This window comes from Rhinoderma darwinii, chromosome 9, assembly GCF_050947455.1.
Source record: "Rhinoderma darwinii isolate aRhiDar2 chromosome 9, aRhiDar2.hap1, whole genome shotgun sequence".
In the NCBI taxonomy this organism is placed as follows: domain Eukaryota; kingdom Metazoa; phylum Chordata; class Amphibia; order Anura; family Rhinodermatidae; genus Rhinoderma; species Rhinoderma darwinii.
The window spans coordinates 46,892,523-46,918,699 of NC_134695.1; the positions used below are offsets into that span (position 1 = coordinate 46,892,523).

The following is a 26,177-nucleotide window of genomic DNA, read 5'->3' on the forward strand; positions in this document are numbered from 1 at the left end:
GAGCGCAAAGTTGACCAGCACAAGGCAAACCTAAGCAGATGATAGTTCCCACTGGTCTTGGTTGGGGGGGCATCTGTGTAAACTTGCCCTGTGCTTGTCAAGTCAAGAATAGGGTAGATGGCTTACTGTGACTGTCGCCCAAGGGCCCATACAAACCTGGAGCCAGTCTTGTTGACCAGGACAACATCTAAATGGACTTTATATATTTGCCACATGCTTGTGTGTGTTTCTTCTGGGTGCTTTGAAACCATTCACCAACACAAAAATCATACAGATAGGATAAAAAAGGTATTCAATATTAGAAAGAAAGATCTACTTTATTCTTTTTCCAAAAACAGTGCCATTCTGGTCAGTCAGATGTTTGTGGTATTGCTGCTCAGCCACATGAACTTGAATGAGAATAACAGACACAACCCATAGACAAGAGTGAATCTGTTTCTAGGGAAAAAAGCAGTCTTTTTTTTTCAATCCTAGACTACCCCTTTTATTGGGCTTTTTATAAAATTGGCTCTAGTGTTTATACATGTGCCTCAGATGGGGAAATTCGTCTTCGTTCCAAAGGGCACAGTACTGTAGAATATGTCAAAATATACATAATGTAAAATAAATTCAAAATGAGCTTTGTATTTCTACTAGACCCCATTTGACTAGTAAAAAAACAAAAACTTTTAAATTGGACTACAATTATTTTTTGTTTACTTCCTCTATAATTTGTTTTGTCGACTGAGTTCAAAGCACGTTCACAAATTATTTGTCCACCGCTATTGCAGTAATTTTATTACTAGTGGTCCGAGTAGTGGTATTTTTAGTCCTAAAATTTTCTATCGATTATATAGTTGCCTCCACCTATTGAGGGGAGCTTATTACATACTGTTAATGCATTCAATTCAATAAGAATACAGTATGCAGTAATTTCCTAAACTTCATCTAGTGGTGGCTTTAGTGGACAGAATTTTATAATTTAACCATATGGCTGTGTGAAGGGAAGAGGAGGATTTGGAGCAGTATCCTGCAGGTACTGGAGAATATTCTAAGAACGCAATGGTCGAATGTTGGAGTTAAAAAAAGACATGGCGTTAAAAAACTTTAAAGCAGTCTCTACAATGGTCCCACTGTTTGAGAAAAGGCACACAATACAACATATCAAAAGTTGTTCTTATAAAGATAATTTATGTTACATGACTTCAAAAAAACAGCACTTACTACATGGGACGCAAGTCTTTTTGACTGGATCATAGTATTTGTCCGGGCCGCACTGGTAGCATCCTGTGTAAGATAAATATATTGTAAAATACATCTTTGTTAAAAAAAACTTTTTAAACCTTTTTTTGACTGAGAACGTCTAATTTTATTTTTCAGAATTGTTTTCAGACAGTCCCAGGACTCCTCTGTCAGTATGCTTGTTCTGAGAGTACAATATAATAATGAAATGGTTTCTTTAGATTGTCAGCTCAGTGGTTGAACGGGCTTCAAAGTGACAACCCACTTTCTAAGGACGGATTTACACGAGCGTGTGCGTTTTGCGCGTGCAAAAAACTCAGTGTTTTGCGCACGCAAAAGGTACTTAACAGCTCCGTGTGTCAGCCCCGTATGATGCGTGGCTGCGTGATTTTCGCGCAGCCGCCATCACTATGACACTCCGTTTGGATGTTTGTAAACAGAAAAACACGTGGTGCTTTTCTGTTTACATTTATAGTGTTACTGCTGTTGCGCGAATAACGCGCGTCCCACGGAAGTGCTTCCGTGCGGTGCGCGTGATTTTCACACACCCATTTACTTCAATGGGTGCGTGATGCGCGAAAAACGGCTAAATATAGAACCTGTCATGAGTTTTACGCAGCGGACTCACGCTGCGCAAAAATCACGGACCGTCTGCACTGCCCCATAGACTTGCATAGGTCCGTGCGACCCGCGTGAAAACCACACGGGCTGCACGGACGCAAATCACGTTCGTGTGAATCCCCCCTAAAGCGGACATGTGCAGTCACTCCCTTTTCTTACTTGTCTTGACCAGTGAATAACTTTGCACCTGCAACATTGGACAAGGTAGACATTGACCCTCATGGGGTAAAAATTATTTCGTGTTTACTGCTGAGGCATGCTGGGAGAGTATAACAAGAAGGTAGTTATCCACATATTTTCTTGTATTTTTTTGTTAATTTTTTTGTATGTAATTTAGGATCATTTAGTGTATGGTTGATGTGTTTATCTGAAGGGGGAAAACTACATATTCTGCAGCAACATAAACTTAATGCGGGATCAACTTCTCGGACATTAGACTTTACAATTTAGCAGCCAATGCCTGAATGTATGATTGATGTTATCATCCATAATGACAGGGGTTACTAGTCAAAAGGGTTCCCCTGGAATTACAATTTTTACATGTCTATCCCACATTAGTGGGAGTCTCGCAGCAGAACCCCCTACTAAAAAACGAGGTTACTATTTTTGAATGTAGAGTTGGTTGCATGTGCAGTGGGAGTCTAATCTAGAGAATACCTAATATAAGGGCTAATATACTGTTAGGATAATTAGTCTTCTTAGTCTCACATGTTCATCTCAAGAGACAATGCCTTGACAGTTTAGCAGATCTAGAGGAAAACAACACAGGTATTTTTTTTTTGCGAACAGTAAACTGTTAAAAAAAGATTGTGATAGGCCATATTTATAGTGGATGCCTTTCGAGTACATTACCTTCACTATTTTGATGAGGGTAGAGATGGAGAGCAAATGGACACTGGCAAGGTTGGTAGTGCCATGTACAATTTATATCTGGATTCAGTTCTACGCCGTTCTCAGTGCTAATATGAGTGTTTTCATAGTCACAGTAAACAGCTAAACAAGAAGGGTAAAAACTCTGATTAGTGAAAACAATGGAAATAAAAACAACATCGCATTATTCCTGTGTTTGGTACTATACCTAAAAAGTCAAAATAATCGCAATAATCCAGTGTTTGGTACTATACCTAAAAAGTCTAAAATACTTTAAAGGAACGCAACGGTTTATGGGTGTTTTTATGTATTTCGTTCTCTAACAATGGTTTTGTGTTTTACAACTTAAAATATACATACACTAGTAGTATATGTCATAGTATGTAAGGCTGAAAAACACGCAACAAATTTGTTGCAGATTATAATTGTGTTTCCATCACTACCAAGTATAATTTACAAGCACATTACTGCTGTATAATTGTTCTGCTTTCCATGAACTTAACATATAATATTGGCTAGGAGCCTGTCTGTAGCCGGGATCACATTAATGATTTGTGATTTAGCGGCGCCTAGTACAGTTGTCGCACTGGCCTCACTGAACTGTAGGGACCACATGGTACAATTAATCCAATGGTGAAATTATAATGTATGGCCCACGGGTCCCACTAAATCCAGCTTTGACATACTGTATTTCCTTCTTGATATACTGCTCCTCCCATTAACTGACCGGCACCGGTGCAGTGAAAGATAGGACCAAATCCGATCATACTGTACTTATACCCCTATTCGTGAGCTTCTGTTTTTATAAAAATTACATACATGGAAATATTGTCCTGTTTTTTTATTAATACTTTTCAATTAAAGTTACATTTTAGTTCATCTCCTTCTTTTGCTTCCCATTACCCCCTTCTTTTTTTCCCTTCAATAATGCTTGTAAAAATCTATACACAAGCTGCAAAAACAACCCCATTCAGATGTAAGGAACGGATTTTTAGTAACAAATCTCCCACATATGAATAAACCATTATCATGTTTCATCAACTTGACTTGCAGTTGTCACAGCCATGTTCTTTTACTAACAATATAACTCAATTTAATACATGTTTCACTGCTTTTGGCTTTTGCTTGTACTGCTAAATTTTTGCTGTTCCTTGTGGATTTTTTTCATATTTTTATTTTTCCCTATATTTTTCTGGCCTGAACATGATAACTGTGATTAATAGGTAACATTTACTTTTTTAACTGTAGTTTTCTTATTGTCTATAAGCACAAAAATGGTGTCCACGACAGCCTCATCTACCATTGACCACTTTACAATTAGACTCAGTTTTGAAGCATGTGGAATAGCAACTTCCTCCACCACTGGTACTGGTCACAGATGCCCAACAAATGATGATGGAGAATTCTGGTTGCCCCTCTTAATAAAAAAAATTGTATTAACAAAATCCTTACCAGCTTGACCACCCCATCAATTACAATGAATGTGAACTTACGGCAAAAATCTGGTTTTCTCCAGTCTACACAAATTCCAGCAGTAAGACATGCTGCAGCATAGGCTTGGACAGCCTCACAAAGACATTCACAGTCTCCTCCTGTGTCGCATGCACAAGCATCATTCAAACAAGCCTGATAGTATTTTTCATATTTTACCTGGAAATAAAAAGATATATATCATTTTTTATCCATCAGGCTCTGTATTGGTTACATTTATGTCGAGCATGCTCTAAATAAAGATACTATTCAACAAGATTCACCATTGTACTCAACTGTGGAGTACTAAAAAGTTTTTGTGCCCCTCTTACCAGTTTATTGCAGGTTTTAAAAGGTTCAGACCGAAGAATTTGACAACTCTTTTCACCCCAGGTCTTTCGTTGTGGATTTTGTCCACAGGGATCGACAGCAGAATTAACATCCATGCACGTTGGTCTATCTTTCCAAGAGTTAACAAACTCAAGGTGAGTGGAAGCCACATATTTGCTCCGTGTTTCAAAGTCATCCTTCATATTTCCATTATAATTTCCACAAAGTCCACATATTGACTCCTGGAGGTGTGGAGATTGCAAAATATTAAAAACAGTAAAATAAAGCATCATCAGTTTATTTATAGCTACGTCAGTCCAAAGCCACCCATTTGCAGCTCACAGACCTTAACGAGGTTGTCCAAGGACGGCGACTTATTTTTAAACTGTTGCCTCTATCAGCTATTGTTGCGAGGGGAAGCTGTTGAGGGGCTACATTTTCTTTCTACTCTATTGGTAGTGCATCTGTTCCAGGGTTCTTCCTATAAGGAAGGGATCTTATAGCTATTTTTATTTATTCTTCCATAATGGCTGCACTCAGAGATTGCCGGGCAAGTTAATACCGGTATAAAGCCCTTTGTTAGAACAAGTGAACTGGGATGTGTATACTGTAGATCCTGAAAGAAGTTGGCAAATACTTTGATGATAAATGCCCTATATAGCATCACAAATGGCCACAACAGGATTATATCGATGTTGTCCTTTCTAGCTAAGTAGGCAAGTAAGTGGCCATCTATATCTCTCAGGTCAAAAATTACTTATTGTGTGTAGAGCATTTGTTTTTTCTACCACCAGTAAGTTTTACAATATTCAATTGATTTAATACTAAGTAGTGTTCAGTGGTAGGTGGGGGGAAATATATTATGAATCTGATCTTTGGAACCCTAAAGCCTTATATATGCACAATTCACAGTACGAGCAGATAAGGAATGAAGGGGAAACAGCACTCGTACGAGCGCTGCAGCCCCTTCAAAATAGCTGATCAGTGGGGGTCCTGGGAGTCAGACCCCGACCGATCAGATATTAATGGCCTATCCTGAGGAGAGGCTATCAATTTTTAGGGACCGAACAACTCCTTTAAGGTTTAATAATTGATATTGAAGTGACTTTAAATGGTAAGCCTTTGGCCAGTGTGCACATGACAGCCCTAGACATAGTCAAAGTCAACCCGGGTTACCTAAGTTTAGCAGATACCTTTGTAAGCACCAAACAACTAAAACATATGTTTTTGTGAACACTTGATGGAATAATATGAAATAGGCGCACACTTGGTCTTATGATATTTCTCCTACTTAGGAATGGAAGAAGAATAAACACATGACAAATGACCACTGATGAAGTTATTGGACCAATAATAAATGGAAAACATTACTTGCAGAGACTCCCATACCTTGCCAAGCTTTAAAATCTTAATAAACAAATTCATATTCTTGTTCCAGAGGAGTGAGATGTGGAATTTATCAGGGATAGTGATATCAAACATGACATAGAGGGTGTTGTTCTGTACTGCAATATCCACATCAGGTGTATCTTGGGAGATGGTGTACTTTTCATCAAACAGCTTCAGCTCGGTGTTCTGCGTAGTTCAACAGGTGAATTAACAGGGGTAACTCAACATGTGCTGATATAATAATAAGAGCTATGTAATGCTAGAAGTAATGCTTTACTACTAATGCTTTACTACTGGTGTCCTTACCCCAATGGTGACAATGATGGACCGAGAGCAGGTTGCTCCAGTTGTTCCACAGATCACATTTTCTGAAACTATCTTAAGTGAAGACGATGATGTGTTCAATCCACATCCATCCTGATAAGAGTGAAAAAAATGTGTTTTATTAAACTGTAATATTTCATCTGCTCATGGCATGTTAATATTAGACTGAGTCAAATGTAAGAATGATAAAATGGCGTATCCCACATTGCATGGTCTTGGGAGCTGTGCGTATAGGGGGTTGCAGTTGGCACTGAGAATGTCAATACCGGTCATGTTTAAAGTCCACGCTTGGCTTTATTGCCGTCCAAAAACAATCAAGTGCTTATCCAGCATACAAGACTTGCAGCCCGTCTGTGCCCATCTAAACAGCAGGTTTACTCACCTATTATAAATCATGAGAGCAGTGTTCCTTTGATCAGTCCTTCCACACTATCCTTGTGTGGATTCCTAGGCTCTGACCCTCTCTGCACTAACTGCAGATCTTTTATGCCTCAGTAACGAGCCCAGTAGTTTCCCCTAAGTGAACTTGGCTAGGTACTGAAGTGGGGAAGTGAATGATAGGTCCTACTACCAATCCGATCTGCCATTCTATAGAAATCCAGTCCCAGAACACACATTTAACAAAAGCGTGAAGGCTTTGTTTTCCCGGGATTCCTTTATTTTACCCATCTCAACAACCTGAGTTAGATATATACCCCCTCCAGTACTTTTCCTGCTGTGGGCTTATGCAGTAGGCTGTTTTGGGTGACTTTAAATGGGTTGTACAGTCCATTACATAGGCTGTATGTGTCTTAGAAACACAAATAATGTTAATAGGCACATCTAAATTAGAGGACATGTTAGCCATTATGTGCAATATACAGCTGGGGTAGTCCGCCCTTGTTTTCCAGCTGTTGTGGGAGTCCTGTCTCCAACTGCACCTTTGTGAAGAGCATTGCTCTCCAACCTGTGGCCGTTGCGAAAACAGCTGGACAGCCGTGGATTAGAAATCACTGATCTACAGAATTAAATGTTGGATAAGCCTGTAGACTATAACATATAAATGATTAATCTTAACATATCTATAATCAATGTCATTATTACATTTGGGGTTGTGTAATGTATCTCTATAGAATTTTTTTTCTAGCATGTATTGTGCATGACAAAACTACTGTAGAATTTATTACTATGAACACTAATAAGCAATATAAATCTTACAGTGACTAAGGTGTATTCACAGTTCCCATCAAACAAATATTGTTGTCCATCAAACGTTTTGATGTGGCTCTCCCCAAACATCATACAGGTGGATGCGCAGTTTGGAGTCTCCTCACATTGCCAATGGCCTCCGCTACAAGTGCTGTAGAAAGAAGGTAAATCATTGAAGATAAACTATTACTCTCCTTGGAGAGAATGGAAGAGCAGAGAGCTGCACAATGTTTCATTATGCAATTAATAACTTATATTTATGTAAAACTGGAAAGACCCTTTATTGACCAGTGATGAACTTATCTTCCTTTAACCTAATGTTATATTGTTATCAGGCTTGATATGGCTTGACATTTCTTACCAGCTTTGACACTCTCCATACATGGATTCTCCACTTCTGTAAATTATGCCACCATATTCACAGGAACAGTCACCCTCTGTTACACAGCTGCCATCAAGGTCCTCGAAAGTTCCAGCTGGGCAAACACAACCAGCCTCACACTTGGTGGGTATCTATAAATGTGAGCCGATAATTAGAAATATTTATACTTACATTATGATGAAGAATTTACATCTGTCTGTCCGTCTGTCCGTCCGTCCATCTGTCCGTCCATCTCATATCTATCTATCTATCTATCTATCTATCTATCTATCTATCTATCTATCTATCTATCTATCTATAGAAAAGGCGAAATAATATCACCATCTTTAATGATTACGTATATAATTTCAAAGCAACATCAATTATTTTAGTAAAATACCCAGCTATGTAGGATGCATTTTAAAAAAATTCAATGAAAGGGGTTGTCCGGTATTAGGAAAAAGGGTCAGCTTTTTCTCCAGACACAGTGCCACTCTTTTCCATAATATGTGTCTGGTATTGCAGCCCAACCCCATTAACTTGAAAGAGTAGCGCTGTTTCTAGGAAAACACACAGACCCTTTTTTTGTAATCCCGAATGTCCCCTTTAAGGTTATTTTTTTCCCTTTGCCTATGTGAAGTATGGGCAGAATGATAAGCAGTTTCATTTTAACTTTGCCATTATTGTGGAAGATTTCTGCTATCTGGCATTATCAGAACACCCTTTTGTTTTGTCTTTTGACTGTTGGGAGCAAAAACAGAACAAAAACAGAACATGACACTTACACAGCGGATACCAGTGGCCAGAAGCTGACATGTTGGGGCGCAAGCTGCTCCGAATTTATCGGACGAGGACCCACAGGTCTTCATAACTTTAGGAGCCTCACAGGTTTCTTAGAAGAAAAATAAATAGTGAGATGAAGCCGTCAAATAACAAATTATATAACATTTTGCAATAAGAAGAACTCAGTACCTCCAAAATCAATTGCTTTTCCTATGCAGTTGAGCTTTCCACTGACACAATAACTGCAAAATACACAGAACATTAAAAATAAATTAGCAAAGTAATTTTTACTCCACAGTGTATAAGCAACAAACCATAATAATATATAATGTTCTAAAATAAAATATGGAGACACATATAAAGTTAAAGAGGTTGTCCACTTTTGACAATCCTTGCTTGTTACAAATGTCCCCTGACCATAAGTAAATCACAGGGTGTTCCACTGATGGGGCTCCCGGTGATCAGCTGAAATCTGTGTGGGAACTTGGCAGCAAGTGTTCAGTTTCCTTTCAGCGCCATTATAGGATAATTGAAGCATTACATTGTGCCCATTGAAATAAGTGGGGTGTCCATGTAATGCACCGACATGCCGAGTCCTCCAGAGCGAGAGATGCTATTTGCATCATTCCATCTGCTGTCCAGTCTGGCTAATAGATGAACAGTAACATATCTCCAATTGAGGCAGACCATGCCACTGCTTTGGGGACATAGGTGACCCGATGCCACCCCATTAATGATGACCGGGCCACTAAAATCCATTGTATTTGTGTCCTTAAGACCCAGATACAATTGAAAAAGTTTTCCAGCGCTGAAGGGTGTTAGATTGTTTGTAGGTGAGTATTCTATTCCTTACCCTTTGGGGCACTTTTAATACAGGGGTTACAGTACAGGGCACTTTTAAATCTTAGTATATTTTAATTCAGGGAGCACAGTCGGGGCAGTTTTAACTCAGGGAGCACAGTGTTGGGCAATTTTTATTCAGCAGGCATATTGTGCGACATATTTTTTAGGGGCGCTACATGTGACATTGTTATTTTCAGGGGGACATGTGAGCAATTGCAGCAAAATTGAGGAGCAAAAGACATCTAGGTGGTTAACTCTGCAGAGAAGAAGTCATGGTCGGGAGAAGACGTCATGGCAGTCTGTACCAGATGGAAAAGAAAAATTAAACAGGACAACACCAGTCAGAGAAGACATCAACTGTAAGTCACTTAATGTAAATATTTATTCTTCCTCTTACTGCGTCTGATTAGTGCTGTAGTCACCTGTATGGCCTTTAGGGTGATGATGGGTGGTAGCAATGGGGGGGGGGGGGCAATTCTGGCTTTTGCTATTTGCCCTATGATTTCTATGTACGCCCCTATAGATGACGGTCCTGGTTGGTTGACTCCCTATATTAACAGAATTCCCTACAAGAATATTTGAAAACCACATTAAACATTTTTTAGTCTTGCCTTTTTATTATGCTTTACCAGCCTTATAATTAATTCCTGTTCGACTGAATTTGACATATAAGTCAAATGTAATCTTTTTGCAGTTTTATCCTTTTCGTTGTGAACTTAGGTTGCAGAAATTCTGAGAGTTGTGCGGCTGACAAGAACGAGAAGATAATTCAGAGCTCTGTAGGAGACAAGGTGCTCTGGCCACATGAAGAATTTAAAATTAATAGTTTCTTAATAATTTGTAAAGTTTTTAGGAAAAATTAAAACCCTAAATGGTGGGTCTGCTTTAATGTCAGCTCGGATCTGTTTTAGGGCAATGAAACATGAGCACTTTTTATGTAACTGAGTTTTCAGACCACTCTGCTGTAAGGAAAAAAAAAAAGTCAACCAAGCTAAGAAATGGAAAAACAGACTACAAAGGGGGTTACTGTTCATGTATCATCTCCCAGCAGTTCTCCATTGTTTCCTTGAGGTTTAAACGAATTATTTCCACCATAATTCCATCACTCCTTACCATGTAAGACCATTGAAAACTGTTTGTTGGTTTGGCATTATGACAGTGTTTGCATTTAGGTAGCAGGGACATTGCGATTTGGGAACACATTGCTGTTTGCTATCCAGGTAAAGTCCCAAAGGACAGTTACAGCCTTCTATTGGGATGTCATTGGGATAGCATTCCAACTCCATATTAGAGAGAGACAGACAGGTCCGACCACAGGCAGTACTGTCGTAACTGAAGGTCTGGTTACCACTGCAGTTAGTAGCTGTAGAAAGAGATATCAAATTCATTTTAGATGAGATTGAAGCAAAGTTTGAGAATGAAATATGTTACGCATATCTGTAGAAGTATAACAAGGGCTCAGTATTTTGCTCTAGTGCAGCATATGTCCTAGCTGGCACTGTTGTATAGTACAATGCTGTGTATTTTCCCACCGAATTGAAGAATATCCAGAAACACTATTAATACAAATCATTTAATATGTTAACTTGGCTACATACCAGTCTTGTAATAAACTGGACTTAATGTATATGGTGTATATTTGCCTTAACAAAGGATTCATCAGGTTTATAGTAGCAGGAGTTTCTTCATGGCTTTGATGCTTTGACCCATTGCTGTTGCATATTCAATTTTATAATTAAAGAATTTGTCTCAGGAAAGATTTTGGTGATATATTGCTGGGATTTGCCATCAATTGCAGATGGTGGGGCGTGGGGACTTTATTGGGTATGGCCTCCGGATAAAGCCGACAAGAGACAAAGTGGCTTAACATTTTTCTAGCATTGCTGCCCCTTAATTTTAGTGATCGGTGTGTGTGTGTGTGGGGGGGGGGGGGGGTGTCACAGTGGTAATACCCTGGTCAATCAGAGCTTGATGGCATATCCTAGTGATATGCCATCAATGTATGTTGTTTGAAGTGCAAAAGCAAGAGACCATATTGTGTTTTTTCCAATGATACTACTCAACTTATCATATTTTTAAATTACCACATATTTTTTCTACTAACTCGATAAAGTCACATTGTTTGTATTAAATCATTGGTGTACTAGAGCAGATTTGTCAATTTAGCACTATGGAATGTTTTTCCAAATGGTCATTAATTTGAACCATGTCTGAGCCAATTGTTTCTAATTCTAGAGACTTTCAGCAGGTTTTGTAAGACAACACACTTACAGTAAATGCATTTACATAATGTTAGCGTCCTATTACATGGCCCGACGTGGGCCGTGTAAACGAGCGCCAATCAACGACACATCTTGTTGATCGTCGCTCGCTTGCTCCTTTCACATGGAGCAATGATTGGTTATGTATAGGGATGAGCGATCATTACTCCGATCGCTCCTCTCCATACATTTTCATCATGTCTGCAGCGCATCTTTACACAGGGAGATGTTCTGCCGACAACGATGATTTTTAATGCTGCATAAAAGTGCAGATCAGCCGATGAACGAGCGTTTGCCCGATCATTGCCCCGTGTAATAGGGCCTTATCTACTTCATTTCATTATCTATTATCTCAATGCATTTTTTCTCCTGAATGCCTTGACTATCTTACTATACTGAGGATTTATCTACTCACTGCAGTTGGTGAAGGTCCTCCAATTCTTTAGGATGATTCCTTTGGCAGCACAGGCCCGGGCATAAGATCCCAAAGCAGAGCAAATGAAGTTCACAGTTTCTTGGTAATTGCAAGCTTCATAGACACATCTCTAGAATACAGAATATCAGGTGTAAAGTTATAAATACTACCTCCGTAATGCATATAACTTTGTTTACTGTGATACTACCATTTACACCATAGTCATCAATGAATGTATATGAGGCATACAGTGTACATTGACTTCTTCAAACCGTACTTCCAGTTTCACTAAAAAACTATTATGGTGCAGATAAATAATCTAATACTATTTGTAAAAACATTGTTAAATAAAAGTCAGGCATTTCAATTCCCTTTCTCCTCTCCCGATGAAGTGAACTTATTAGGGCATGACCACACATGGCGGAATTCCTCCGCAACTGTCCGCATCAATGCCGCACCTAATCCGGGTTGCGGATTACGGCTGCGGATCTGCACAAAATGTGCAGAAAATTGATGCGGACTAGCTGCTGCGGACTGCGGGAAAAGTGCTTCCCTTCTCCCTATCAGTGCAGGATAGAGAGAAGGGACAGCACTTTCCCTAGTGAAAGTAAAAGAAATTCATACTTACCGCCCGTTGTCTTTATGACGCGTCCCTCCTTCGGCATCCAGCCCGACCTCCCTGGATGACGCGCCAGTCCATGTGACCGCTGCAGCCTGTGCTTGGCCTGTGATTGGCTGCAGCCGTCACTTACACTGAAACGTCATCCTGGGAGGCCGGACTGGAGACAGAAACAGGGAGTTCTCGGTAAGTACGAACTTCATTTTTTTTTACAGATACATGTATATTGGGATCGGTAGTCACTGTCCCGGGTGCAGAAACAGTTACTGCCGATCGCTTAACTCTTTCAGCACCCTGGACAGTGACTATTTACTGACGTCTCCTAGCAACGCTCCCGTCATTACGGGAGCCCCATTGACTTCCTCAGTCTGGCTGTAGACCTAGAAATACATAGGTCCAGCCAGAATGAAGAAATGTCAAGTAAAAAAAGCAAGACGCATCCGCAGCACACATGACATGTGCATGACAGCTGCGGACTTCATTGCGGAACTTTGAATCTCCATTGAAGTCAATGGAGAAATTCCGCCATGAGTCCGCCACTGCTCCGCAACAGACAGAGCATGCTGCGGACACCAAATTCCGCTCCGCAGCCTATGCTCCGCAGCGGAATTGTACGCATCGTGTAAACGAACACTGCTAAATTAAAGTGAAAGTCAATGTAGAAACGGCTCCGCTGCGGATTAACGCTGCGGAGTGTCCGCAGCGGAATTTAAGTGCAATTCCGCCATGTGTGAACCCGCCCTTAAAGCGTACCTGCAGTTTCACTGAAAAATGAATATATAACAGGAGTGTGCACTATAATAGTTTTTCTAAATAAGACTGTGTTATAGTCCGTGCTGCCGGCAGCGCATAACTCCGCAGTAGGAAAGAAAGCGTCCTGCTCCTCTCCATGGCTCCCATATGCAGAATGGCCGCCAGCGCTGTAGAATATAATGTGAGCACCGGCGGTCGTTCTGCATACGGGAGCCATAGAGACGAGCAGGACGCTCTGTCTCCCACTGAAGAGTTTTGTTGGGCGGACGGGCTATATACAGTCCGTACAGTAGTTAGAAGCAGAATCGCTAATACAATTTTTTTTAGAAAAACTATTATAGTTCACACTCTTGCACTATTAGGGTATGTTCACAAGCCCTATTTTCGGCCATTTTTCGGGCCGTAAATGCCCGAAAAACAGCCAAAAAATCGGAAGCAGAACGACTCCAAACATCTGCCGATTGATTTCAATGGAAAAAACGGCGTTCTGTTCCGACGGACTGTTTTTTACGCGGCCGTTTTGAAAAAGGGGCGCATAAAAAAACGGCTGCAAAAAAGAAGTGCAGACCCTATAGAAAACAGCTCCAAAAACGTCCGTAAAAAACGCAGAGAAAATCGCCAGTGGCTTAAAAAACTTCTGAAAATCAGGAGCTGTTTTCCCTTGCGTGTGAACATAGCCTAATCGTTTTTCAGTGAAGCTGAAGGTACGCTTTAATAAGTTCACTTAGCAAGCAAGTGTGGCTATAAAATTATTCTTCAGTAATTATATTGGTATTGTTAGGTTATTATGGTTACTATGGGCGGAAAAAAAAATCACATTGCATCAGATTCCTCACTTGAAATATTTTAGTTAAATTGGTTTAATAATTCACTGAAGTGATAAATGAGTAAAATGTATAATTTTTATTTCATAGCTATCTAAAAACAGGGGTACAATCACCACTGTGAAAAGCCCAACCGTGTATTTAAAAACGTATTAAACAGAATACTCCCAGTCCTAGTTCGTTTGCGAACCCTTAATGACTGGGTATGTAAACAGAGATATCAAAATATGGAATCAGCGTATAACATTGGTAAAGCAGTGGTTTGGACCCTCGTTCACACAGGAGCCTGCGTTAACCGCACCAGATTCTCCCAATGTACAGATGCACAACAATGCCACTGCCCCCTACGCAAAATTCCCTCACTTCACCCGAACCAATTAAATTGGTTTAATAGCAAAATTCTACACATATTACTGTTTTTTTTAATGCAATTGGTCAATCATATGCTTTTCAAATTGTTGTTATTGTCTGTTAGGTATTACTGTGGATAGTTCTGTGAAGCATGTGCACAGTTTTTATGAATTTTCATGACAAGGTTTAAATTTGCTAGAATAAATGATATACTTTTTATATGACATGGGTCTGAGTACTTGTTATATTCCCATTCCTATCTGTGTTCTTTGCTATTAATATTTCTTCGGAGATTGAGCACTGTGTATTAATTTAGTGCACTAAATATATTTAATTTATGGAATTGTATCTCTGGTTTCTTTATTTTTTTGGTCTAAAATTGATTTTATATACATAATGTCAGGCAAAGATGTTATAGACAAAGGAACAACAAGATTTATAACATGCTCTTCATAATTTTCAGAATCGAATCTCTATCTTATTTTGCTGCAATGACCCAATTTACCTTGTAGTAGGGGTCGGGATCCACCAAAGAATAGCATATTTGAAATGGGCTTTCTTGGTTCACCAGAACAGAGCAGTATGCCTGTGCAAATAATTCTGATAAAAAAAAAATACATTAGTTACATGTGACTGCACACCAAATACATACTATGTTACCTTTTTCCCTCGTTTTTTAGTTTACCTACAATTATTTTTAGATTTTGACAAAGAATGGCTAAATAATTAGCTCCTTATAACCTAAATGAACCGTTGGCTGAATGGTCACACGTGAGCTCACCTTCTTATGCGAATGTGTTATAGATAGGGCGGTGCACTTACTTCAGATGTGTTAAAGTGTACCTAACTTTTCAGATGACTTTTCAGGATAAGGTGTCATATGTGTGTGCATGAGAAATAACACTATTTCTGGCCATTGTATGACTTGTATGACATTATTTAGCAGTTTTCCTCTCTGCAGGCTCTAACTCTAATTCTCAGTTTTTTCTAAGATAGTGGGTGGAGTCTAAATGCTATCATGTCTTCTATACACAGTACACATAGATAAGAGGAGAATCCTGCTCTCCTATCTTTACCTATCACATATATAGAAGCTACAGCAACATGGAGGAGATTATAAAGCAGTAATAGGCAGTGTAGATGAGAATCCAGCACTGAGGTGACATAGAAATCTTACCAGCATCTCTGTGTGTTTCTTACTCTGCTTCTACTTTCTCCTAATCCCTCTTCTCCATAGACTTGTATGCAGCATGTCTGCGTGACTCACTCTCTCTCTCTCTCTCTGCTCCCTCCTCCTGAACCCCTCCCCTCTCCATAGACCTGGCAGTGAAGTGTCAACACCCCCCCCCCTCACATTTTGCAGTCCATCAACTCTACTCTGTAACCAGGGACAGACTTTGCTTGACAATTTGGGGTGGACAGCAGATTACAGAAAGGCAGACACCTAGTGGCAGTAACTTCACACAGAATTTGCATGGATAAAAGCAATACATTTTAACAGTAAGTAAATTACAAAGTTGTTCTATATCAAGTCTACTATTAGATTAGCATAAGTTGTTTGAAAAGTTAGTGTCCATTAAGTCCAGTTAGTGTCCATATCTGATTGATTGGGATTAAGATCCAAACAAGACTTACCATTAGATATACTCAATGAGCAAGGATTAACATCCATATTTTGGGCTGGTTTGCAGTTTGCAGCGGCCCTCCAGGAGTCTACAAATACTGTGACTGTTCCTTCTACAATCCCACCACTGGAAAGTAAGTCATCCTGAGTTTCAGCATTGAAGTTACCACATAAACCTATTTAAAAATTAACAAAAACAAGAAAACAGAAATATAGTTTTAGCCATACTTCATAACACAATAATAATGACATTCTTCATATTCCTCTTCAACAACATTGAGGGAATTTAATTAGGTCAAAGAATAGAATTCAAGTTGTCATAGGGAGGGGGGGGGGGGGTTGTCTGCTTTGGACAATCTTGACTCTTATAAGAACCTCCCGATGATAAGCTGGGAACATCTGTAATTTGTGTGGGAAGCAAGTGTTTGATTTTCCTACAGCATCACCTAAGGGCATATAAAACATTACATAGTGCCTATTGAAATCAAGGGGATATCCATGTAATGCACAGACTTGTTGGGTCCTCCAGAGTGAAAGACAATCTTTAGAGCCACTCTCTACTCTGGGTAATTGATGAGACCCCATAATGGGAAATACACCTCTGTTAACTCAGAATGCTTTAATTGTGTGTTTAAAAATTATTTTTGTAAACCAGAAAGCCCCTATAACTTTACCAAGATGGTAAACGTCATATTCATACTCTATAGAGTACACTATTTTAAGCAACAGAGCAACTTGCTGACCACATTTTGCACATTGTAATTTTATTTTCTTCTTCGGACTGCAAAATATCGTATGCATTTTCTTTTAGCACACAAGCCTGGATCACTTTCATTATAGCCAGATATTCGACAACAAGCTCTTTAAGATTACCTGTTATCTCTTCTGGCATGTTTTTTTTTAGTAAATATTTCTTATGAAATAACAATTCTGGAGCATCTCTTCTTAGAACTCTACGTTATGTCACTTCTCTGTGATTCCTCCTAGAAATGTATGAATAACTTGACAGCTGGGTGTTACCATTCCGATTGTCAAAGGGGCGTGTCCCTACACAGTCTCAGTCTGTCAGCAGTGATTGGACATTGTCAGTCTGTGTAGGGACACACCCCTGACTAGTAACACCCAGTAGTCAATTAATTCATACATTTCTAGGAGGAATCACAAAAGAATGGCACAACGTAGAGTCCTAAAAACAGGTGCTCCAGAATTATTTCATGGGGAATACAATTTTATTTACTAAAGCAGACATGTCAGGAGATTTGACAGGTCCTCTTTAAGAATGACCAATGTAAGTTATGCAAATACAATGAGGTTTCAAATAGGACTCTTAGACCATTTTATCATCCATTAATTAATGTTACTTATTCACACAAACGGCTGTCAAATCGGCCGATTTGCATCTGTGTGGGACCCGATTTCACAGATTCTCGTAGACTTGAGTCTATTAAGGGATCCGTGAAAACGGGCAAAAATAAGACATGTCCTATTTTTTTCATGGGCTGTTCACACGTGTAAATAGCCCCATAGAAGTACATTAATTTAAAAAAACGTCTACCACACGGCCGATTATGCCATTTGTGTAAATAAGGTGTCAGCCTTCCAAAAATTCCTACCTTTAGTGTTTCCAAAATAATCTCTGTTCAGTTTAATATAGGCACTGAAGACAGGAACTCTCTGCACCATAATCTCAAGACCAAACGTTGTAAAAAGGAGGATGTTTGTGGAGGACAGTCTTATCACTATAACATCATCTGTAAGGAGAGGCAAAACGTAATCTTGAATCCACTGTACAAATATCAGCATTTTATAAATTCAGTGAGATGACTAAGGGCTAGCCTTATGCGGCGTGCGACCTGTGCAGTCATACAGAAATTGTTGCACATTATAGCGCGAAGCTACGCCTTTTTATAGCAGGTGCAGATTTTTATTTCGGTGTTACATGAGGCGCCAAATTCACTTTAATTTAAGACTGACGTATAAAATACCAGTTCTAATAAATCCCCCCATAGTCTTTTTTCAAGTTCTGTTATTGCTTTTCCCAGTACTTGCCAAACTGACATAAAAAATCTGGAGCACAAATGCTCGAGCATTTGAAAGTAAGACTGGTTACTGCAAATAAAGTTTTAGTCAAGTTTTAATTTTTGGTTTCTATCCGGTCTGAAAATAGTTTTCACTCACCTGCAACATATGGCAGTTGTTTTATCTGTCCATCCACTGTGATTTGTTCTTGCTTTGACAGTATTATTACCCCCTACAGGTTGGGAATAGAAAAAAATTATGTTTTTGTTACAATACCGCAGTAATCATGCATTATTTAATTCACTGAGGCAGGTGGTTAAAAGCTATGGACATCTTTGGGCTCTTTTTTTTTTATTATTGAAATGCATTTATTTAGTGATGATTGACAGGAGCAAACCGGAACCGCTGTCAGCTGAGCCATCAGTACAGCTTACTGAAGGATCTGACTCAAAATGATTTTCTGCAGCTTTTATCAGGGGCGCAGCATGAAGCTCCAGAGCCCCAATGCAAAATATATATTTGAATGAACTGTGTAAATGACTTGTGTAAATGACTTGTGTAAAATATGTCATTTTAAATATGTTATTTAAAATACTGGTTTCTTATGCGGCAGAGGGGCATTTGGGCCCTCTTAGGTACTTTGGCCCGGGTGCGACTGCTACCTCTTCACCCCCTATAGCTACGCCCCTCGCTTCTATGTACTGTGATACATAGAAGCTGCAGAAAAGAAAGAGTGCATTTTATAAAAGTCAATTACAAAACTGATTTTTATAACTTAATAAATGTAATAGCCCTTAATGTTGAATAAATTGATATATAAATTTATTTAAAAATAAGTTGTTTTTAAACAAGTTCAACTTATTGGCCTGCTTGTGCAAAAAACTTTGTAAGGGCCTATTCACATCAGCGTCGGGCTTGCGTTCATGAGTTCCGTTCGACCTTTCCGTCGGAGGAACCGATGAACCATAGCTTCCGTTTGCATTACCATTGATTTCAATAGTAATGCTTCCGTTGCAGTTGGTTTCCGTTTTTGTAGTGGAAACAATAGCGTAGTCGACTCTGCTATTGTTTCCACGAAAGTCCCCCAGATACTTATGGAACGGAAACAAACAGAAACCAATAGCAATGGAAGCATTACCATTGAAATCAATGGTAATGCAAACGGAAGCTATGGTTTCCGTTCATCGGTTCCTCCAATGGAAAGGTCAAATAGAACCAATGAATGGAAGCCCGACACTGATGTGAACCCAGCCTAATATATTTGTTGTACTGTGTTAGCTTTCTTCCTATTGATCCTGCCTCATGCAGCCCACTGTAATGAATCTGTAACATTTTATGGGTGACAAAAGGGGACTGACGATAACATATATTTTAGGAGCCTAAACACAACGTTTTTTCTTCTTGTCCCGTTCACATTTGTCGGCCCACCAGTTCAGAGAAACTAATAACTGAACAGATTTCACAGGGGTCAGTTTTGTGTCTAGTGGCATTAGCTGTGATGCCAAATTTCTATCCGTGCTGGATGGAGAAACACCAGTTGTGTAGAGCGAAAGCGAGAAAGAACTGGCGAGACTCAAATTATGGGAACGCGTCCTGACAGATTGCTGATGGACTTCATGTGTATATTGGCAATTCAGTCATAGAAGTCAAAGTGGCAAATTGTTTCACCTTATAGAACATAAACAAATATTTGACAGCTTGTGTAATTATGACAACACTTCCTGCCTCTGTAATCTGTCATGTCAGTGTTTAGCATTGGGACGCACGGCTTGTTAGTGGCCAGGATCCAGGATCCACTGAGTTTGTATTTAATTTTTCAAGCACAAGTAGTGAAATGAAAGACAATATTTTATTGGTTGTCATGAGGACCAGTGTCCCAAAGACAACCCTAAACTGCTAGTGCACTGGGGAAAGAAGTGTTGTCTTTGGGATACAGGCAGAGAATGAACTAAATCTTTGCTTGATTTAATAACAAATATTTCGAACACCGTTTTGTTATTTGGAATTGTACTATCATTTTAGAAGCTCGAGTATTAATTTAATAACAATCAACAACAACAATTAAACAACTCACACTTGAAGATGTGTAGATAATATTGTCGAAACAAGTTTCTGAAGAGCTCACGCCGCACTTCTCAAATGTTCCCATCACACCTCCTTCATCTGGAAAGATAGAGCTCTGTGGAACGGCAAGAAAATGAAACAGGAATGAGAAATACCGGAGCACTAGAATTATACAAATCATCTTATGTAAAGGATCGGTTAGTAACATCATCCCTGAAAATGTTAGATATGTAATGCGTCTATAGGCACAAAGATTTGGCAATGACCAAATGTTCTCATAGTTGGATATGTATCTTTAGATTTCATACACGTACACTTATGTACATATCTTTATACAAACTAAAGATTAAGGGAATCCCAGGGTGTTCTCTTGCAGGGACACCCAGCAATCAGTTCTAGTTTTTGGGGAATCTGGACAAGTGTTCAATTTCCCAACAGCGCCATCACAGGATGAAATCAATGTGGTGGACCGGTTGGGTCCTCCAAAGAGATATGCTCTTTGTAGCCATTCTCTAATGTAAGTTATTGATAGAGGACCCGAATGACAGATGCCCCCCTATTCTATGCTTTAAGAGAGTATTTGACAATGGGTTTTCTAAACATCCCCTTTAGATTGTAACTGAACTATTTTTTTAATATATATTACATTAGACATCATAATCCTGTAATTTAATCCTGTTTAAAAACAATACAATCGGCCTCTCCCGAGATTATAATGGCTAAATGCTGAAATGGATAATAATTTACACTGAACTTCTTAGCAAATGTTAATGCAAGTGAAATATGGTATATCATGTTGTGTCATTTTCTGGGAAACTGTACGTCTGTAAATGGGATTAATAGTTTATTTTCTATATACCGTAGTTACGTCTCCTCAAGACTTAATGATAGTATAAGATTAAATACTTAGTAGTTAAATTATAAATACCTCCTACGGTCCCCGTTATTTGCCACAGTTTACTAGATAAAGAATAATCTGGTAGTTTTTCCGCAAAAATTCCAATTTTTAATTGAGAAAATGTATATTGATATATAAAGTAAGTAAAAAAAAACAAACAAAATAAAGTAAATAAATAATATCTTATAATACACCCACTAATAGAAAAGCTTTGGATCTCTGCTTCACCAGAAAATCAATTGTAGGGAAAGTACACAAACCTCATGATGCTTCTGAGCCATAGTATGGCTGGCACTACAATACTTTGTAGTTTGGCTCTACTGCACAATATTGGCTTGTATACCATGTGTGCCCAAATGACACATCAGATACTGACTTACCATGACTAGTGCATAAATACAAGATCCATGAAATCGATATGTGTCAGTGTCAAATGTTGTGATAACGGAGCCACCTTCTATGGAACATCTCCCTGGACAAGGCGTGTTTTTGCAATTCCATTGCCCCATTTGGCACTCACTGTAAAAATAAAAAATAAAAATCATCAGAGCATGTTTTCAGTATTTTCATTATTATTATTATTATTATTATTAATTATTATTATTATTATTATTATTTCAAACAAATAACTCAAATGGGTTTTTGAGATTAGAAAGAGAAGTCTGCTTTAAATCTGAAAGAGCACCACTCTTATACATGGGCTGTGTCAAATGAATGTCACTGAGCTGCAATACCTGACACAACCTACGAATAACAGTGGCGCTATATTCGGAAGAAAAAAATCAGACCCTTTTTTTTTCATGTTGTCCTTTTTAGAATGACATTGCTCCTTTCCGATACCTCCCAAATTAGTGTAGGCAATACTTACCATTACAAAGAATTTTAGTATAATGTGCATTACGGTAATTACTATGAAGCACAAGATAGAACTCTGTAACTCACAAAAGTATTTAGAAGGGATGCCACTAAATTAATAATTTTAATCATTATAGGTCATAACATATATTTGGCACTCAAAAGAAAGAATTGGTGGTCTTCGTGACTTTATTACAGTTATACTTCAATTCCAGAAGGAGCACACAGCCAACACGCATGACCTCCCAATATTGTCAAGCAAATGTACATTTTCACGCATAAGGTATGAATATATGGATCTAATTTGCGACCTTGTAAAAATGCAGCAGTAAAAATGTCACCTAAAGGCAATGATTACGGTCCGACATTGTATCCAGATCCAATACCATGATTTAATTTGGCAAATGCCAAATTGAAACAACTCGTGGCCTGGGTGGCACAGTTACTGTTTCTGAATATATCTTAAATATATATATATATATATATATATATATATATATATATATATATATATATATATATATATATATATATATATATATATATATACAGTATATTCTTGCCATTCAAATGAGTACGTAGACAGCCTGGAACGCTTTGGATCCTAATTATAATATATATATATATATACATTCAAACATATATACTAGTATATACATTGAGGCAGATGAGACTGATATGGGCTTTCATGCAGTGCATAGTGAATGTGTTGGGTGTTTAGATTAACAAATAAGGCATCTTTTACACTAAATAGGTGGGGACTATTGGCTGTGTCTTTTGTGGTTTTTATTGCTCAAGAGTTAATCACGAATAATTACGTAAAAATGAGAACCTCACAGATCCAAATCAATGAAAGCTTGTAACCCAATAATAGTGGCGTGAGCCAAAGCTATACAAATATGATGGCACAGACATCTATGAGAAATTATTACTTGGCTGCTGAGAACACTGCCTCACGATGAAATTGAGAGATTAGCATATATTTTCCACTACTTTCTTTTTTATTGTAGTTACTTTTAGACCCTAAATTCTCGACCTGTGGTATATGTACTCAAGGGGGTACATACCAAGCCTCTACTGAAGTACAGCTGTGCATATGCTGGGCTTTTAATAGGCAGCAAAGTGTATGATCATAGCCTTGAAGATACTTTGATGTAATATGTTTTAGTAGGAGGTGTTTGGCTTAGGGGGGATTCACACGAACGTGATTTGCGTCCGTGCAGCCCGCGTGGTTTTCACGCGGCTCACGCAGACCAATACAAGTCTATGGGGCAGTGCAGACAGTCCGTGTTTTTTTGCGCAGCGTTAGTCCGCTGCGTAAAACTCGCGACATGTTCTATATTTTGGCGTTTTTCGCGCATCACGCACCCATTGAAGTCAATGGGTGCGTGAAAATCACGTATGCCCCACGGAAGCACTTCTGTGGGACAAGCGTTATTCGCGCAACAGCAGTAAAGGAATGAATGTAAACAGAAAAGCACCACATGCTTTTCTGTTTACAAACATCCAAACGTAGTGTCATAATGATGGCGGCTGCGCGAAAAGCACGCAGCCGCGCATCCATATGAACAGGGCACACAGAGCTGACACGCTGCTGCCACGCGCATGTTCGTCTGAATCTGGCCTTAGAAATATTGAGAAACACTGGCTTAGACAATTCCTCGCAGCTCCCAAGATATATGTCAATGACATTATTTAAATCAGATTTTTATTTTAAATATGTGTTTTTTTATTTTCTTTTTTATGTGACTGCTTAAAAAAATAAAGATTTTCTTGTTTTCACACTGGCCACTAAAAGCACACACACAATAGGCTGACATTTCCTGGTTTCTGCAGATCTATTCAGCTTTGCTGTGTAGACTTTGACAAGATCCGTAGAGTCATGTCATTGTTATTAGAGGGTGGGTAATTAAATAACAGATGACAACTCTATTGTACTGCTAGAGGCCTAGATAAGACAGAACACAATGACTACATGCAGGATGTTTGCATCTCCCCTGTTAACTATGACATTCTTCTGACCATCAACTACCTTCGAGAGTGTACACAGAAATCATTGGGCCCAATAGCAAAACTTAGTGTAAGCTCCAAAAAATGTATAATCTTTATTTTTGTTCACCTTAATTTCATAAGAGATTTTTATAACGATTAAAGCTTTGTTTTTCAGACATAGGGGGAGCTGCGTTATTACTGATGCACTGTGCAGGTGGTATCCCGGTATCTCTCCTCTGTGTGGCATGTAGCATATTTATCAACAGGGTTTACGGCCCGTTGAGGATTCTAGTTTAGGATTAATATGCCAGATTTGACCTTTCCAACACTTTTGTACTGAAGTAGAAAAGTAGAGGAATTTTTTAGTAAAGAAGTTGCGCTCAGCGCTATTTTGAAGCCTCGCCCACTTTTTTCATCTCATATGTTGGAAAAAACAACCGGTGCTTCATATAGTAAATATATATAAAAATATATAAATATGGTGCTTAGTCTGAACATTATATTTTTGAATATATTTACACCAGACAATTTCCATAAATACATAAATCTCCCCCATAAATCTCCTGCTTCCCTTCACAAAGTACATGATAAGACACTGGCTGCCTGCAACCACCACTAGGGGGGATCAGTGCATATGAATTTAAAAAACTACTACTGAACTCAAGGGAAGATGCAAAAATGTTTATGCTCTGAGCTGCCCCAAGTGGTGGCTGGAAGAAGATGCTTTGGCTCTATGTCGGAAAGCAGGAGGAATTCAGTTCCGGGCCCCCCTCTTATCACGGGCCCCGCAGCAGTGGTGTGGTCTGCCTCTATGTTGAGTACGCCACTGACTCCCATTAATTGCAGTTACCATGAATCACACACACCCTGCTGCACTGTCTTTACATTCTCCAATATGGCCATCCCCAGGGAAGTTTTTAAAAAAAATGTAATAAAAAAGAAATAGCTACAACAGTTAATAAATAATCATACATTAGACGTTCATTTAAGAAAACTTCCTTGTTCTTTCATGATTTCCAGTTCATGAGTGAACATCAGGATATAGAAATGTGTAACCATAGATCACATCAAAGATAACGTACAAGTATTTTTGCATTATTCATAGAACGCTCGTTGCCGATAATTACCCTATGTAAACAAGGCAGCAAACGCTCATCTGCTGATCGTGTCGTTTTAAAAAACTGAAATATTATCGTTGTTGGCAGCACATCTCCTGTGTAAACAGGGAGACGCGCTGCCAACATGATGATAATGTATGGGGACCGGCGATCGGAGTAATGACCGCTCATCCCCATACATAGCGCCTTGTGACAGGAGCAAACGAGCACCGATCAACGATGTCTCGTTGATCGGTGTTCGTTGCACTGGCCAAAATTGGCCGGTGTAATAGCGCCTTTTGTCTTCTCTGCACAGTATGTAGCACTTGACACACAATGGATAGAATAACTTTCAACATTGTTTATTTTCTTACTCACCAAAGACTACAATCAGTGCGAATATGATCTCCTGGGCTATAGACTTGGCCATTAAAAAAACAAGGGCAGTCACTGACAGGGACACAGGTGAAGTTTTTAGAGAGGTCATCAAGAACGGTGCCTGAAAGATAAGGCATTATAGGCATGAAGCATGTACACATTGGGCCCATAGAGGCCCATTCCAACCAATCAGAGCACAGCTTTTATTTCATAAACTGCTCTGGAAAAAGAAAAACTTCACTGTAAATTTTTGCTATGGGCAACAAGGCTCGTTTTGATAAATAAGGGCCACTGACTCCGTAAAATATTAAAGGGGTTATTCACTTTGATAATTCTTAGTTAGAAACGTCCCTTGACAATAAGCTGATCACCAAGTGCTCCCTTGCTGGGACCACTAGTGATCAGGTGTAATTTGGGGGAAACCTTGTAGTTATGCCGAATTCAGACGACCGCAGTATACGTCCTTATGACGGGCGTTAAAACAACAACATGTTCTATTTTCTTCAGTTTTCACGGATCTCTCGATGGACTCAAGTCTATAGGGATAAGTGAAAACGAGACCCGCACGGGTGCAACTCGGATGTGAAAGACGGCCATTTATCACATCCGAGTTTGCACTCGTTCGTG

At 39.0% G+C, this 26,177-nt stretch overlaps 1 protein-coding gene across 1 annotated transcript in view; it reads right to left on the minus strand.

Annotated features, from left to right (window-relative positions):
- LOC142660172 (uncharacterized) overlaps nt 1–26,177 on the minus strand; it is a 79,429-nt gene that overhangs the window by 32,733 nt on the left and 20,519 nt on the right. The window contains exons 13-31 of the mRNA XM_075836753.1: nt 25,551–25,671; nt 21,609–21,747; nt 20,341–20,445; nt 18,426–18,498; nt 17,861–17,998; nt 16,259–16,423; nt 15,129–15,223; nt 12,077–12,206; nt 10,514–10,763; nt 8,747–8,799; nt 8,560–8,666; nt 7,775–7,926; nt 7,423–7,564; nt 6,208–6,318; nt 5,902–6,087; nt 4,515–4,754; nt 4,206–4,362; nt 2,695–2,835; nt 1,204–1,266 (exon numbers count right to left, since the gene is read on the minus strand). Of these exons, the coding sequence (XP_075692868.1) occupies nt 1,204–1,266; nt 2,695–2,835; nt 4,206–4,362; nt 4,515–4,754; nt 5,902–6,087; nt 6,208–6,318; nt 7,423–7,564; nt 7,775–7,926; nt 8,560–8,666; nt 8,747–8,799; nt 10,514–10,763; nt 12,077–12,206; nt 15,129–15,223; nt 16,259–16,423; nt 17,861–17,998; nt 18,426–18,498; nt 20,341–20,445; nt 21,609–21,747; nt 25,551–25,671 (2,568 nt within the window). The remainder of the gene's footprint in view (nt 1–1,203; nt 1,267–2,694; nt 2,836–4,205; nt 4,363–4,514; nt 4,755–5,901; nt 6,088–6,207; nt 6,319–7,422; nt 7,565–7,774; nt 7,927–8,559; nt 8,667–8,746; nt 8,800–10,513; nt 10,764–12,076; nt 12,207–15,128; nt 15,224–16,258; nt 16,424–17,860; nt 17,999–18,425; nt 18,499–20,340; nt 20,446–21,608; nt 21,748–25,550; nt 25,672–26,177) is intronic.